This window comes from Copadichromis virginalis, linkage group LG13 (assembly GCF_057382275.1).
Source record: "Copadichromis virginalis isolate Kocher_CV1m ecotype Utaka linkage group LG13, C_Virginalis_male_GT1.1, whole genome shotgun sequence".
NCBI lineage: Eukaryota > Metazoa > Chordata > Actinopteri > Cichliformes > Cichlidae > Copadichromis > Copadichromis virginalis.
Genome location: NC_140630.1, coordinates 14709076 through 14721651, shown reverse-complemented (window position 1 = coordinate 14721651; position 12576 = coordinate 14709076). Strand labels below are relative to the sequence as shown.

The 12576-nt window shown below is 42.4% G+C and overlaps 1 protein-coding gene across 8 annotated transcripts in view; it reads left to right on the top strand.

The window, feature by feature from the left end:
• The window catches only part of LOC146695369 (transcription factor COE3), a 67666-nt gene extending 55090 nt beyond the window's left edge, over positions 1-12576 (top strand). For 4 of the 8 annotated variants that reach the window (XM_085477471.1, XM_085477470.1, XM_085477473.1 and 1 more), the window contains exons 11-16: positions 2532-2620; positions 7649-7714; positions 7942-8113; positions 8482-8667; positions 9090-9257; positions 10525-12576. In XM_085477471.1, coding sequence (XP_085333597.1) covers positions 2532-2620; positions 7649-7714; positions 7942-8113; positions 8482-8667; positions 9090-9257; positions 10525-10556 — 713 coding nt within the window. In that variant the 3' untranslated portion in view covers positions 10557-12576. The remainder of the gene's footprint in view (positions 1-2531; positions 2621-7648; positions 7715-7941; positions 8114-8481; positions 8668-9089; positions 9258-10524) is intronic. The other 4 variants (XM_085477477.1, XM_085477476.1, XM_085477478.1 and 1 more) reach the window with 1 other exon arrangement.

The window sequence follows — 12576 nt, the reverse complement described above, 5'->3', positions numbered from 1 at the left end:
GTGTGTGGTGTGAGGAAAAGTAAGGCGAGTAGTCCCAATGATTCTTGTAAAAGCTCAGCACATGAAAGAAAATCTTTGCCTGAAAGAAAAAATGTGAGGCGCAATGCAACGACTGCACTCATAACACATTTATTGTCTAGATTGAATATAAGTGCTCAGTATATATCATCAGCAGCTCTTACAGGATTATTGACATTGTCTGTGTCTGTCTGCACTAGTGTACATGCTATGACTACAAAACTGTCAACTCATCAACTGACAGCACCGTTTAGCGCTAATGCAAGTCTCCATCAGCTGTCAAAAGCATTTGCATGAAATCAATAGCAGATGGCGGTCCGTGTCACCAATTTCATTATGCCGGGGTTGTTACAAAGATCATCTCCATGATAGATGAGATGGTGACATGTCGACATGTAGAGATCATGCCTGACGCTTGGACGACAACTGCAGGCGATTCTGCCAGGTGTTAAACCATGACGGAGAAAACTTTACATCTAATATCGGTTTAGTTCGAGGCGTTTCGATTCCTCCATATTTAGAAGTGTAATAAACTGTGAAAGCTGTCGACAAAATCCAGCATAAACCACATTTCAAGGATTAAGGAGACCCTACCCTCCAAAACATGCATTTACAGGAGGGCATCATTATCATTGGAGAGGCACATCAAACAGAACACCTCTCCCAACCTAGGTCTTGTCCTGTACTGTACGTCTCTCCGGCTGTGTTCCCAGCATGCCTGGCGGGTTGTGTAGGCCCCAACTGAGGCAGAGGACAGGAGAGCGTGATGTATCACCCTGAGAGAGCCCACTGACAGCCTCTGATGATGGATGGCCTGATTATGGAGTGCTTTTTACACATACACAATTTACATCACACTGAGCAGCAGGGTCTGGCAGGGCTGCCGTGCACATACACTCTCTCTCTGCCGGCCATATGCACTCACATCTACACACTCGTGTGTGTACACATGCACACATGTACAGGACTGCCAGAGTGCATAGATAAGAAGGGGAAGGGGGGTGGAAATAACAAAAGAAAGGGGGCAAATTCCTTGCTATAGCCTTGTCATGTACGATCAATACGGCAGATCAATCCTTTATTAAGGAGAAGATGGCTTTCCCTCACATTCTATGGCAGACCTTTGTCGTTTCGGGACGCATGATGACATGTCAAATCAGATTTCCAGCAGTGTATGTTGTTGTGGCATGGGTTTATTCAGGTGTGTCCAGCCTATGAGGCTGAATATCACTGTATTTGTAAGCCAGATCCTTGCTATCGATTATCACCCTGCATTGTCCATGCTTGAACACATAACTGCTCCACTTGAGCACGGTTGAGCTAGCAATTACTGTATTTGAGTTTTAGCACAAGTGGTGTGTTCGATTATAAGTATGTGTGTGAGTAACATAAGTATGCGTGAGTAGGTACAGTATGCCTTATGGGTGTGTTTCGGGGTTGTGCATGTGTATCTGATGTACAAAAGAAAGAATGAGAAACATAAATGTTCCTTTTCCTGCCCTGACTCCCTGGCTTGTGCTCCAGTGGCCCTGCCTGCCTCTATGTGCGTGTGTGTGTTTGTGGGGGGGGGGTTGCTTGCTTTCACATTCTCTGGTGTTCAGCGGGTTCAGCGAGCTGTGCGGTGTTAATGCTGAAATTACATGCTGAGTAATGAGTGATGGGCCAAATTACAGGCTGAACAATGAATAGAGGCAGGCAGCTCTTATTAGTCTCCATAGAAAGCCATTGATTTATGAAGCGCCTTGCTCGGTGGAGTTACTCTCCTGAAAATGATATCTACATTGAGAAGTGATGTTCTCTATTAAGTTGTTCCTTCCCCCTTTACACTGCTCTCCTCCTTTCTTCCACTCCTCCCCTCCTTCTCTCCTCTGCCCTGCCTCCCTCGCCTTGTCCTGCCTATGAGTGTACACATGATTGTTTAGAATCAGGCGGAGCTGTAAGGAAACCTTCAATTACCCATTAGGACTGTCAGACATAAAACGCCCTGCTCTCACCAAAGTCTGGGTTATGATTCATTTACTTTGTGCCTCTGATTCATCGCCCAATATGCTTCATGCCCCAGATTACTATTTGAGGGGTGGGAGAGATTAATGGCTCCATGGGATCTGCTGCCGTATTTCACACGGCCAGTGTTGCAGTACAGTTGGTGCAGAAGGGTGAAATGACGGCAACTTACACTAGATCAATGTGTGGACAGCCTTTCACAGATTATTAAGGCTCTGTTAGATTAAAAGACCGCCGTTATGTAGTTTGCTTTAGTCAATATTCTCAAGCAGATAAAAAGGGGGAGGGCCCCTCTGAAGAATCCTCAGACTGATGTAGGTCATCATGGCTTTTAATGGAATAGCACTTAGTGGCACAAGTGTCAGAGGAACTTGTGTCGTATAAAACACTGTCTGGCCCTTGAGGTTTGGATTTGGAAATGACTATTTTACTGTAAACTCTAACTCATTTCTCAATTAGTTTAGCCCCCACAACGCTCTAATTTTCACCTTCTCTCGTCTTTTTTTCAGCCCTGAATGAGCCAACCATCGACTATGGGTTCCAGAGGCTGCAGAAAGTCATCCCCAGACACCCCGGCGACCCTGAGAGGTTACCAAAGGTCAGTACAGTGTCTCTGCTGCACTGAAAACCAAAAGAACCATAATGACACAGAGCGGTCTGGGTTATAATTCTTCGACAAATAAACAAAACAACATTACAACCAAGCAGAGCAGTATGACCCAAAACTCTAACAGATTTTCTTCACATATGTGGCTTACCCACTAACCAGCGTGGTAATGCTATTGGTTTTGTGTGTGGAGAGAGGCGTAAACTCTCTGTGTGGTAAAATAGCTCAATCAGGCGTTTTCCTCTCCAGTAGTCTGTGGAGATGGTAATCTGGTCAGAAACGACGTCTGCACCCTCATTACCCCACTCATGTTTTCCTTTCATTTTCTGCAGCTCGATTTGGTTTAATCTTTTGTTTACAGAACCCTGTGCCGTAAACCCCCTAGTCTTACTGCGGCTAATAGACAAAGACTGCATGTTATTATGCTTTGGCTTTCTTATTGTTTTCTTTTGAACCTTGGTGAAGGAGTTGAAAGCCACATCAGTTTTATACACACCGGTGTGGCACATAAAGACACTGGCATATTGAAAGACCTGAGCACGAAAACTTGGGTGCAAACAGTGAGAAAAAAACCCTCCCCTGCAGAACCGCTTTGATTCTTTTATTCTTTTTCTCCCCTTTGATTCTTGCGCTCTTTCCATTTCCGATTGATAAAATCTATCTGTGTGTTTTCACTAATTGCTACCCTGCCAGTAACCATTTTGATGACTGACGTTCCAGATGTGTCAAGTGTAATAATATGACTGATTAGTACTTTCAAAACCCCTCGGCACGCAGTAAAGTGGAGGCCACCTCAGAGTTTTAATAATACTGTAAAACCTTTAAAGACCTTATCTATTAAATCCCAGCATGCTACACCGCAATATCATTAATGTCCAACGGACAATTTAATAAAGAACAGACTGTGTGGTAGCTATAGACATTTGACCAAGGCAATGTGGAGAAATGGAACATCACAGCTAGTCCCTGGTTCAGTATATGAAGTGTTTCAATTAGACCCAGTCCCTGTGGAGACAGGAAACAACACCTAGACATGAAATGTTACTCTAATTTCAACTGTAAACGTAGACCAAAAGGTAAAGTACACTTACCCTTTCATATCCACATGACTCGTTCTATCTCCGCAGGCATCACAGGTCAGTCTAGCTGCACTGTTTTTATTTTATAAAGTCACCCAGTGTCTTTGTGAAATCCACATCTTGTGAACAAAGAGAGCAACAGTGTTTAACACAGCTTTATTACAGAGAAACCCTCCTCCCTTTTTCCCTTTCTTTTCTTTCGCTTCTTTTTTTCCTTGAATACAAAGTGTTGTTGGCTCTGAGACAGATTTTGACACTGAACCCAAGATTAGTTTCCTGGGTGTGCGCATACTTAATATAGCATGGTCTCCCAGCCTTTGCATGAAACAATCACAGAGTGAGATGAAACCCTGCACTTCCAATAAACAACATAAATATTTGATTTGCTCTCTAATGGACCCAAATATGGGGTTCAGGGGGCATGTAAATGATCCCACCAAGTGATTCGTCATTGTTAAGCTTGCCATCTGAGGGTCAGCTCTCGGGGTCAAAAGCACATTCCCAATAAAACAGCCCGCGGCGGGCCGAGGCTGGCATGTACATTTGGAATGAGAACAGAAACGGCATATAGAGAACAGCCATTACAGGGTGCAGGTGAGGTAGGGAGACTCTATAAAAAGAAGATAAAGCTGGAGGACGCGCGGTGTGCATTAGCAGAAAGGCAAATCGACACCAAGCCCACTCACCACCTCTACTCCCCCCTCCCATGACTTCACCCTCCAGTTGATAATATTACTCCACTATTGATTTCCACCAGCCTTCTCCCTGGGACCAGTAAGACACGTGGTAATTGTAAGGAGACAGAAAGCCAATATGGGAGTGCTCATGGATAGCAAGGGATGCACGCTAATATTGTTGCTACACAGAGAAAAAAGGGGGGAAGCTGCCTCTGATTGAAGTTTACCTCGTAATTCTAAGACAACATCGTAGATGACAGTCTGACCCTGTGGGAGGAGTGGAGATATAAAAATTCAATGCAAAGTCCAGGGTGAATATGAAAGTAATAAGTGTGAGCAGTCAAGTGATGAGAAAGGAGATTGGTTTGCGGGCATTGCGTTAAGTGAAGAGAGACTTTGGAATTCACCCTCCCTTTTAAGATCTTGTTATAAAACAATTTTCTATTCATAATATAAAAAAGACAATTTATAATACCATTTTGTGCCCTCTGGCAGTAATGGACAAATAGACTGGATATCACATTATATCACACTCAATTTCTCTCTTCTGTAACAAATTAGATTCATTATGAAATTAAAAGTGGAAACTCAATATTGTTTTATTATTAAGCTGATTGCTTTGGATTCTTTTCTTTCCTCCCAAAATGAGCATAAGCCCATTCTTTTCCAATTCTTTGTGTAATCCACAAGGAGAAAATATTACAAATGTGTTCATGTCAAGCAATTACCCATGTATTTAAATGAATCTCTCTTCCTGTGCTCTTTGAAGTACCTTCATCTAATGGCCCTATGCTTCTAAATGCATTCATTACCTCAGGCTAGAGCTAACAGAGTAATTGCCTTACAGTTTTATAATGGCATTAGCACTCCAAGCTACATAACCTAGGCCCTTTTTTATTAACTGTGATAATATAAATACAACATCCATGTTAATCTACTGCTTGAAGAATCACATTTGGGCCATTTTAGACCACATCTCCTTATTGTTAGATATTTTTTATAACACATCATTTGATATGGCTTCCCCCACCCCCCACCCCCTGGTCGCCTTTTTTCTCAGCAATAACATAAAACGGCTCCTAAATCTTAGGTGATCTGTTATCTGAGCAGTCCCATTTAGACAGTTGCGGAACACGAGACCTTTATGCAAAGCATGGCAAACAATAGAAGGAATCTGTCACGCATTTGTCACAGAACAACAGAAATCATTTGAAGCCTTTAATTGTTTCAATTTAACATGGTGTGTTCTGATATGTCTCCATGACAAGAAAGCCAATTACACTTATGCTGGAGCAGTATTGAGATTTACATGGAAATGCCCTCAGAACACTATTCCGTGTTAATCGTATTCACAGCGTGAGCTGATACGCATGGAAGCGTCTCGTCAGAAGAAAACAAACTTCTTCCTTGATTGGGTGCAGCACTTCTCATCATCCTCGGATATGACTAGGTTGCCACTTAAGCATAGCCCTGCGAGTCAACTTGGTTAGTTAAGACACCACGCGGTAAACGACAGATTAAGGATGAGAGGCAATATCGTTTTCCTCCCTCCTTTTTCCAAGCTCTCCTTATGTCACTGCTGCAAAGTACCATATGGACAAGGAGGGAGAGGACGTTTTACAGAGAATGAAACATGGCTTGCAAACGCGACAGTCTTAATTGCTTTAATTGTTGTTTAAAATTGAGAGCCATGTAGGAGATCTTGAAATATGATAGAATAGATTATTGGTAATTATTAACTGCAGACAAAAAGAAAGAAAACCACTTTATCTCACTCAGCAAGAGAGAGAGAAATCTGTTCTGCCTGATGAGAACACATCAAGACAGCTGGTCCTCTCATTTAGTCTACCTGCCTCACGACAACCATAATTCTTTATTTGTATGCAAACTAGATGCATGCAACGTTGAGCATACACACCAATTTCAGAGGTAAATGCCCATTCTAAGAGCCACCCATCCGGTAACTTGGGGTGGATTAAGCGATATGTTTCTATAAGAGAGCATGGCATACGCTGGAAGTGGCTTCTACAGTGATTCATCTTGATAAATCAAGGACTGTGGTAGATATGCTCCTCTGGATGAAAGGGCCCATACACACGCTCCATACACACTACATACGCTGTGCCTTGGAAATGCAGGCCAAGTCTTGGAGGCCGCTGTTTGAAGGCGCGAAGGCTGTGTTTACATTCATTTATGGCAGCTGCCGTCTTAATCCCACACTGCTATTGCCAAGTGATGGAACACTTCAGACAAATTACCGGGGCCCGCAAAAGAAAACACAGCGAATGTGGGAAGAAAACAAGCGCCATCTGAGATGTTTCTGGTGACAGATTTGCATTGCTTTTAACCAGGGTTCTAACAGCACAGGCGACAAATCTCTGCTCTACAGCAGGTGACAACAAGCGAGCGTTTTAAAACACACGCGAGAGCCGTGTCTGCAACTTGCCTTTGTCAGATTATATGCACTCTAAAAGGAGGAGAGGATTTTTCATTGAGCATATTGCCTTCTGTATTATAGAAAACAAAGAGAGCAGCCTGGTTGCTTGAGAGGGATTTAATTGTAAGTGCTGAATTCAAAGAGCAGATAAAGATACACAAACGGGCCAAACCCCACCTTGCTGAAAGCCCGAAAGAGAGTGGGGGGGAACGGGATCCGGGGCCAACTCATTTTCAGTGTTAAGAGCCAAAGCAACACAGCTAATCCGCATTGTCAAGCGGGGGCAAGCATGCAGACATGGATAAGACCACATCCTGAGCATCCGTGTCCCCAAGGCACAAGCACCCAGCTCTTGCTGGATGGGAAGTCATTTGTGAAGTCCTTTGCAACAGCCAGTCAAAGAGGTTAATTGAAAAATTCCTTAATGTCATTACAACAGAACTAGATTAACCCAGAGCTAATTCACTTTATTGTTCTGAAGAGAGGGGACTCAGCGGTGAACTCTGGAGCAAACGTGAAGCCCAGAATCAGGGGTGAGGTGTTGTTTTTAAAGGACTATGCCAGTTTAATTAAGATAGGGAACATTATTCACTGCTCTGCATGGTTGGAAGGAGTAAAATGGTAGTGCCATATAAATGCAGCTCTAGTGCCTCTTAAATCAAGGTGGCTTTTATTTAGTGTTTGAATATGTAAACATTTCTAAAGCTCCCCGCGACCCTGCTGCGCAATGTTGCTTTTGATATTTTCTGTTACTGTACGTACCACTGGGCTCTCCAATGTAATCTCTTTAGGTTTTAACATTTACTCCCACTGCTTTCCTCATCAGGAGGTGTTACTGAAGAGGGCGGCTGATCTCGTTGAAGCCCTGTATGGAATGCCTCACAACAATCAGGTCCGTGTCCACACAGCTAATTTAAGCATGCTTGTACCTCTGCTAAGTAAGAAACAATTTAGTATCACCAAAGGGTATTTTTACCACTATATCTGGAACAATGTAGGCTACGTGCATTGTGAGTTAACCATATAGTCATGAACCATGCATCAAAGAAAAAGCACAGCTATAAAGAAAAAGCAAAAAACAACAACATAAATAACAAAACCTTCCCCTGTGCTTCTCAGGAGATCATTCTGAAGAGGGCAGCTGACATCGCAGAGGCCCTGTACAGCGTTCCCCGCAACCACAACCAGATCCCCTCTCTCGCTAACACAGCCTCCCACGGCATGATGGGAGTCAACTCCTTCAGCAGCCAACTAGCAGTCAATGTGTCTGAGTCACAAGGAAATGACCAAGGTATGAGATTTTGGATACGGCTCTGCAATTCAGGTGGGTTTCCAAAGTGGGGTGCGGGGACCTGGAGGTGGGCCCTTGAGGGTATTCCAAGGGGTTTGCAGGAAAATGAGAAATAGTTACATTTCCCTCCTTTTTCTTATTAAAGTAAGAAAATTGAACAGGAATTATGTCTGAACGCTGGGTTTTTTTAAAAAAAGGGTCCAATTAACGTGTCAAGTTCTCTTCTTATTAAACTAGCATCCGCAGCATGCGTTAATATAAAAATTTTACTGCAACAGCAAAACTCCATTGTTTTTTTTTACTGTAATTAGCAAACACTCCACATACATTAAAAAAATATCCCTCTCCTTTTTTCTTGTGTTGTTCAGTGGGTTACAGCCGGAACACCAGCAGCGTGTCCCCCAGGGGCTACATCTCCAGCAGCACCCCACAGCAGTCGAGCTACAACACCGTCAGCAACAGCATGAATGGCTACGGCAATGCCGGTATGAACCTGGGAGTGCCAAGCTCCCCTGGGTTCCTCAACGGATCCTCTGCCAACTCCCCATATGGAAGTGAGTAGCTTGCCACTATCGCACGCTGTAGTAGCACTAAGCTGCTGCTGATTTAATTCCAGCTCCCACATTCGTTTTCACTTCTATGAATCATTTCTGACGGGGGTTTATAAAATTACCGATGGTGATAATATATTACCAGTTATTCACGGGGGCTTGTTTAGTTTTAGCACTTTGGAGAACTTGCGCGCAGCTTAGAATCAAAGAAATATTCATTTTGTCTTTCACCGTTTGCCACCTGTGTTTGTTCAACTGGGCAAGATGTTGATGGTAGGGGCCTGTGAGTACTGATCGTGTATCCCCCCTGGCAGTAATACTATCCCAGCCTTACCTTAACTGCCCTCTCCCTCTTGAGCACTACTCACAGCACGTTCTCACTCTTACCCTCCCTCCTTTCCTTTCCTTCCCTATCGTCTCCACAGTTAAACAAAAGAGCGCCTTCGCCCCTGTGGTCCGACCCCAGGCCTCCCCACCCCCCTCCTGCACCAGCGCCAACGGCAACGGACTGCAAGGTGAGCCCCCCTCACCCCCTCATCCCTTCCCTACGGACTACTGGTCAGATACCGCTGCTCAGGCCTCTGTCCGGTTTGGTGAGGGATTAATCATTACAAATATATGCATTTTGACAGGCCAATTTACACCTTTCAGTTTACATTCAGACGCACACACTCACACAGAGCATGCCTTTGCACACACGCACAAGCGTAGGAGCGCAAGCTTCATCCCGCGTCTTCGCCAACATTCACACAAACATACATCCTTGTTGCCCTTTCATACAAATGATCCCCTCTGATGTCGCAGGAAAAGACCTTCCCAGAATTGTTTTAGTAATTATGTTTATTAGGTTTTGTGCATGTGTCATGACCAACATGATTGCTTTGAAAACAAGCTTAGCCGTAGTGTGTGCCCCAAGATTAATAACATTGGGCTTAATGAAGTGGGAAATTAAAGTTCATCTTGCTACACGTTCATACTTATTAATACATGTTGTGCAGAAATTAATGAGCAATGCCTTGCCATCATCTGCGCTGGCAAACTTAAAAGCATTTCAACCATGACTCTACAAATATACTCAGAGCAATATAATAATATATCATCCCAGCACTTCACTAGTCGCCTAATTGTTAAAACGTGTGAAAATACTGAATATATAAACTCTCAGGGTGAGGTACAGTTGCTAATGATATCCTAAGCAGATGGTCTCGGTAAAATAACGGAAGCTACCTTTGATCTTGCCTAATCTCTCTTGGATAATGACGCAGAGGCATAACTTGGGGAATGGGGAAACGTAGGACTAATGTGCCGCTCGGTGTTGGAGAGTCAAGGATAAAGAAGAGATGACGGGAGGAAAGGAAGTGATAGGACTGAATTTGCGGAGAGGAGAGTCTGGGTGTCTGGTACTGTAGCATTGTGGCATTGTGGGAAGTGACCGTGTTGTTGCTCTGCCGTCATCACGGCTGTGTCTCCTGGGAGTCTGGGCCAGTGTTTGCTATTACCCCAATGCCAGGAGAAATATCACACATAGCAGGACTGGCGTGCTGGGGGCTGAAATGTCAGAGCAGGAGGGAGGTTTTCAAACTCTCCCCGTTAGGAGGACACGCAGCAGCAGGCTGGCGGACACGGCAAACACTCAGAGGCTCATACGCAAACAGGCACATTAAGGCTTACATTCACGCACTTGCGCACTGTCAGATGGCCACACACGCACACGCACACGCACACACACACACACACACACACACACACGCCATGCATGCACTAAATTACAACACTTTAATAGTTTTTCATACTTATATCCATACCTGCTTTAGCCTAATAAACTAATCTCCGTTACCTTTCTCTCTTTTTTGTCCCCAGCCATGTCCGGCCTAGTTGTCCCTCCAATGTAAATGCACTTTCGTCATCTCAAGCACCAGTCTACCCACTACCACTTCACAGGGCACCCCCTCAGCACACTGCAAAAGGCTGGTGCAATGTATAGTCCACCGCTTGTTCTGTTTTTGAAGACGAAGAAAAAAAAAAAGAAAGAAAAGAAAGACTTTTTTTTTTTTTAAATTTTCATTGACTTTCACAGCCTGCAGAAAAAAAAGGATTTCATGATGAACAATATTTTTTTTCTGTGGGATTTTTTTTTGTTTATTCCCCCACCCTCCTCCCATTTTATCACCCTTGAAGAGGACACAGGATGATGAAGTGTTTATTTTGTATACCTGTCGGGTTGCGCTTTGGTCTCGGATTTGTCCAATCAACCACACGCTCAATACTGGAAGGGACTCTGTGGACTCACCATCTGGTTGTAAAGTAAAAACACTGATGTACAGTACATTTGCCAATGAACTTGTTTGCCTCAGAAATTGTTTTCTGTTTCAACTCTCTTTTAATAGATTCACAACAGTTGTGTGTCTTTATAATGTGACTTTTTTGTATTTTTATGTGTGAGAAAAATACACAGGGGCCAAGACAGTTTGAATTTCAACTGGAAAATATATGAGATATATAATGTAGAAAATCGATCATAAAAGTACAACAAATACGAGTAAAAAGGGGCAGGGCTGGGTGGGTAACGTTGTATCATGTTTCATTCCTGCATTTTAACTTAAATTTTGTAATTTATTGTAGCTAGAAATCATCTTCAAAAGTAAAAAAAAATCCTCTTTGATTCAACAAGCACACTGATGTGTACAAAACACTGCTCTGTTGATGAATATGATGTACTTCCATGTCTAGAGCTTCCTTTTAAGCAAGTGTGTTTTGCCATGTTTTTCAACTTTTTTGCTAGCACTGTATATTAATGCATTCCTAGGCTACTGTGAAGTCTGTTTCTTGTTGATGAGGAGCAGTCTCCCCCCCCTAGCTCCAACTCCCTTATGTGTTTTATATGTGGTAAAAAAAAAAATTGTAGACTATTGTGATATTGCCAAACGTGTGCTAAATATTTATACATCTGTCTTTTTCATGTTCTTTTAGATCAACAAAAAAGAAAAAAAAAAGAAAAAAAACCCCAAAACTAAATTACAATCCATTGACAATGTAGGACTATAGTAGTTCATTGTCATATTTCTGTTCCAATACACACTTGCGCTCACTGAGGGAAATTTTGTAACATATCAACTATAAATAATGTATTTATCTCTGAAATTTTGTATATTGCTTTTCATTATGTATGTATTAATCGTCATGCCCTTAATATAGTGATGCAGCACAGATAATTCAGCCAAGAACTGTTGCCTTCATTTGTTTTTCTTTTTGTATTTGATGAAATGCAATGTGCATATATTTCATGTGTATCCTCAAAATTTGTGTTACTCCGTCAAGACTCTCTGTCCATTTTTTAAAGGGGAAGTCAAACTTCATTGTTTATTTTTGTATTGATTTTAAATTATCTATACAGACCATTTTGGAGAAAACTTTGTTGGTTGTATTGTCAAATAAATTGTTTGTGACCCATATGATAGTTGTTAAGATCCAATAGAGACTAATGTGCATGAGGGACAACCTTGGAGATAAAAAAAAAACACTCCATCTGTGGTTGTATTTTTTTCTGTTTTGTAGAATGTATAGAAGTCATTTTTACTCACCACTTATGACTCTGCCACATAGCTTACTTGTGTTTACAGGGAAGACAAATTTAAAACTGTTCAACATTTGGAATGGAAACAGAAATGAATAAGCGATGTTTTATTAAAATTTTCAGTAAAAACACAATAGCTACTCAACTGTGGACTTCTTCAGTTTGAAGTACAGTTTGGCTGGCAGACAAACTGACAATCAGGAACAAGAAAAAGACAGTAGAAACTTCTGAGGACAAACCTGTGATTCGTCTGTAAGATGTAGTGTTTAGACATTGCTATAGAGATAATTGTTTGACACCTGTGGAAAAAGTGTAACATCCATAAAAGATGAAAACTG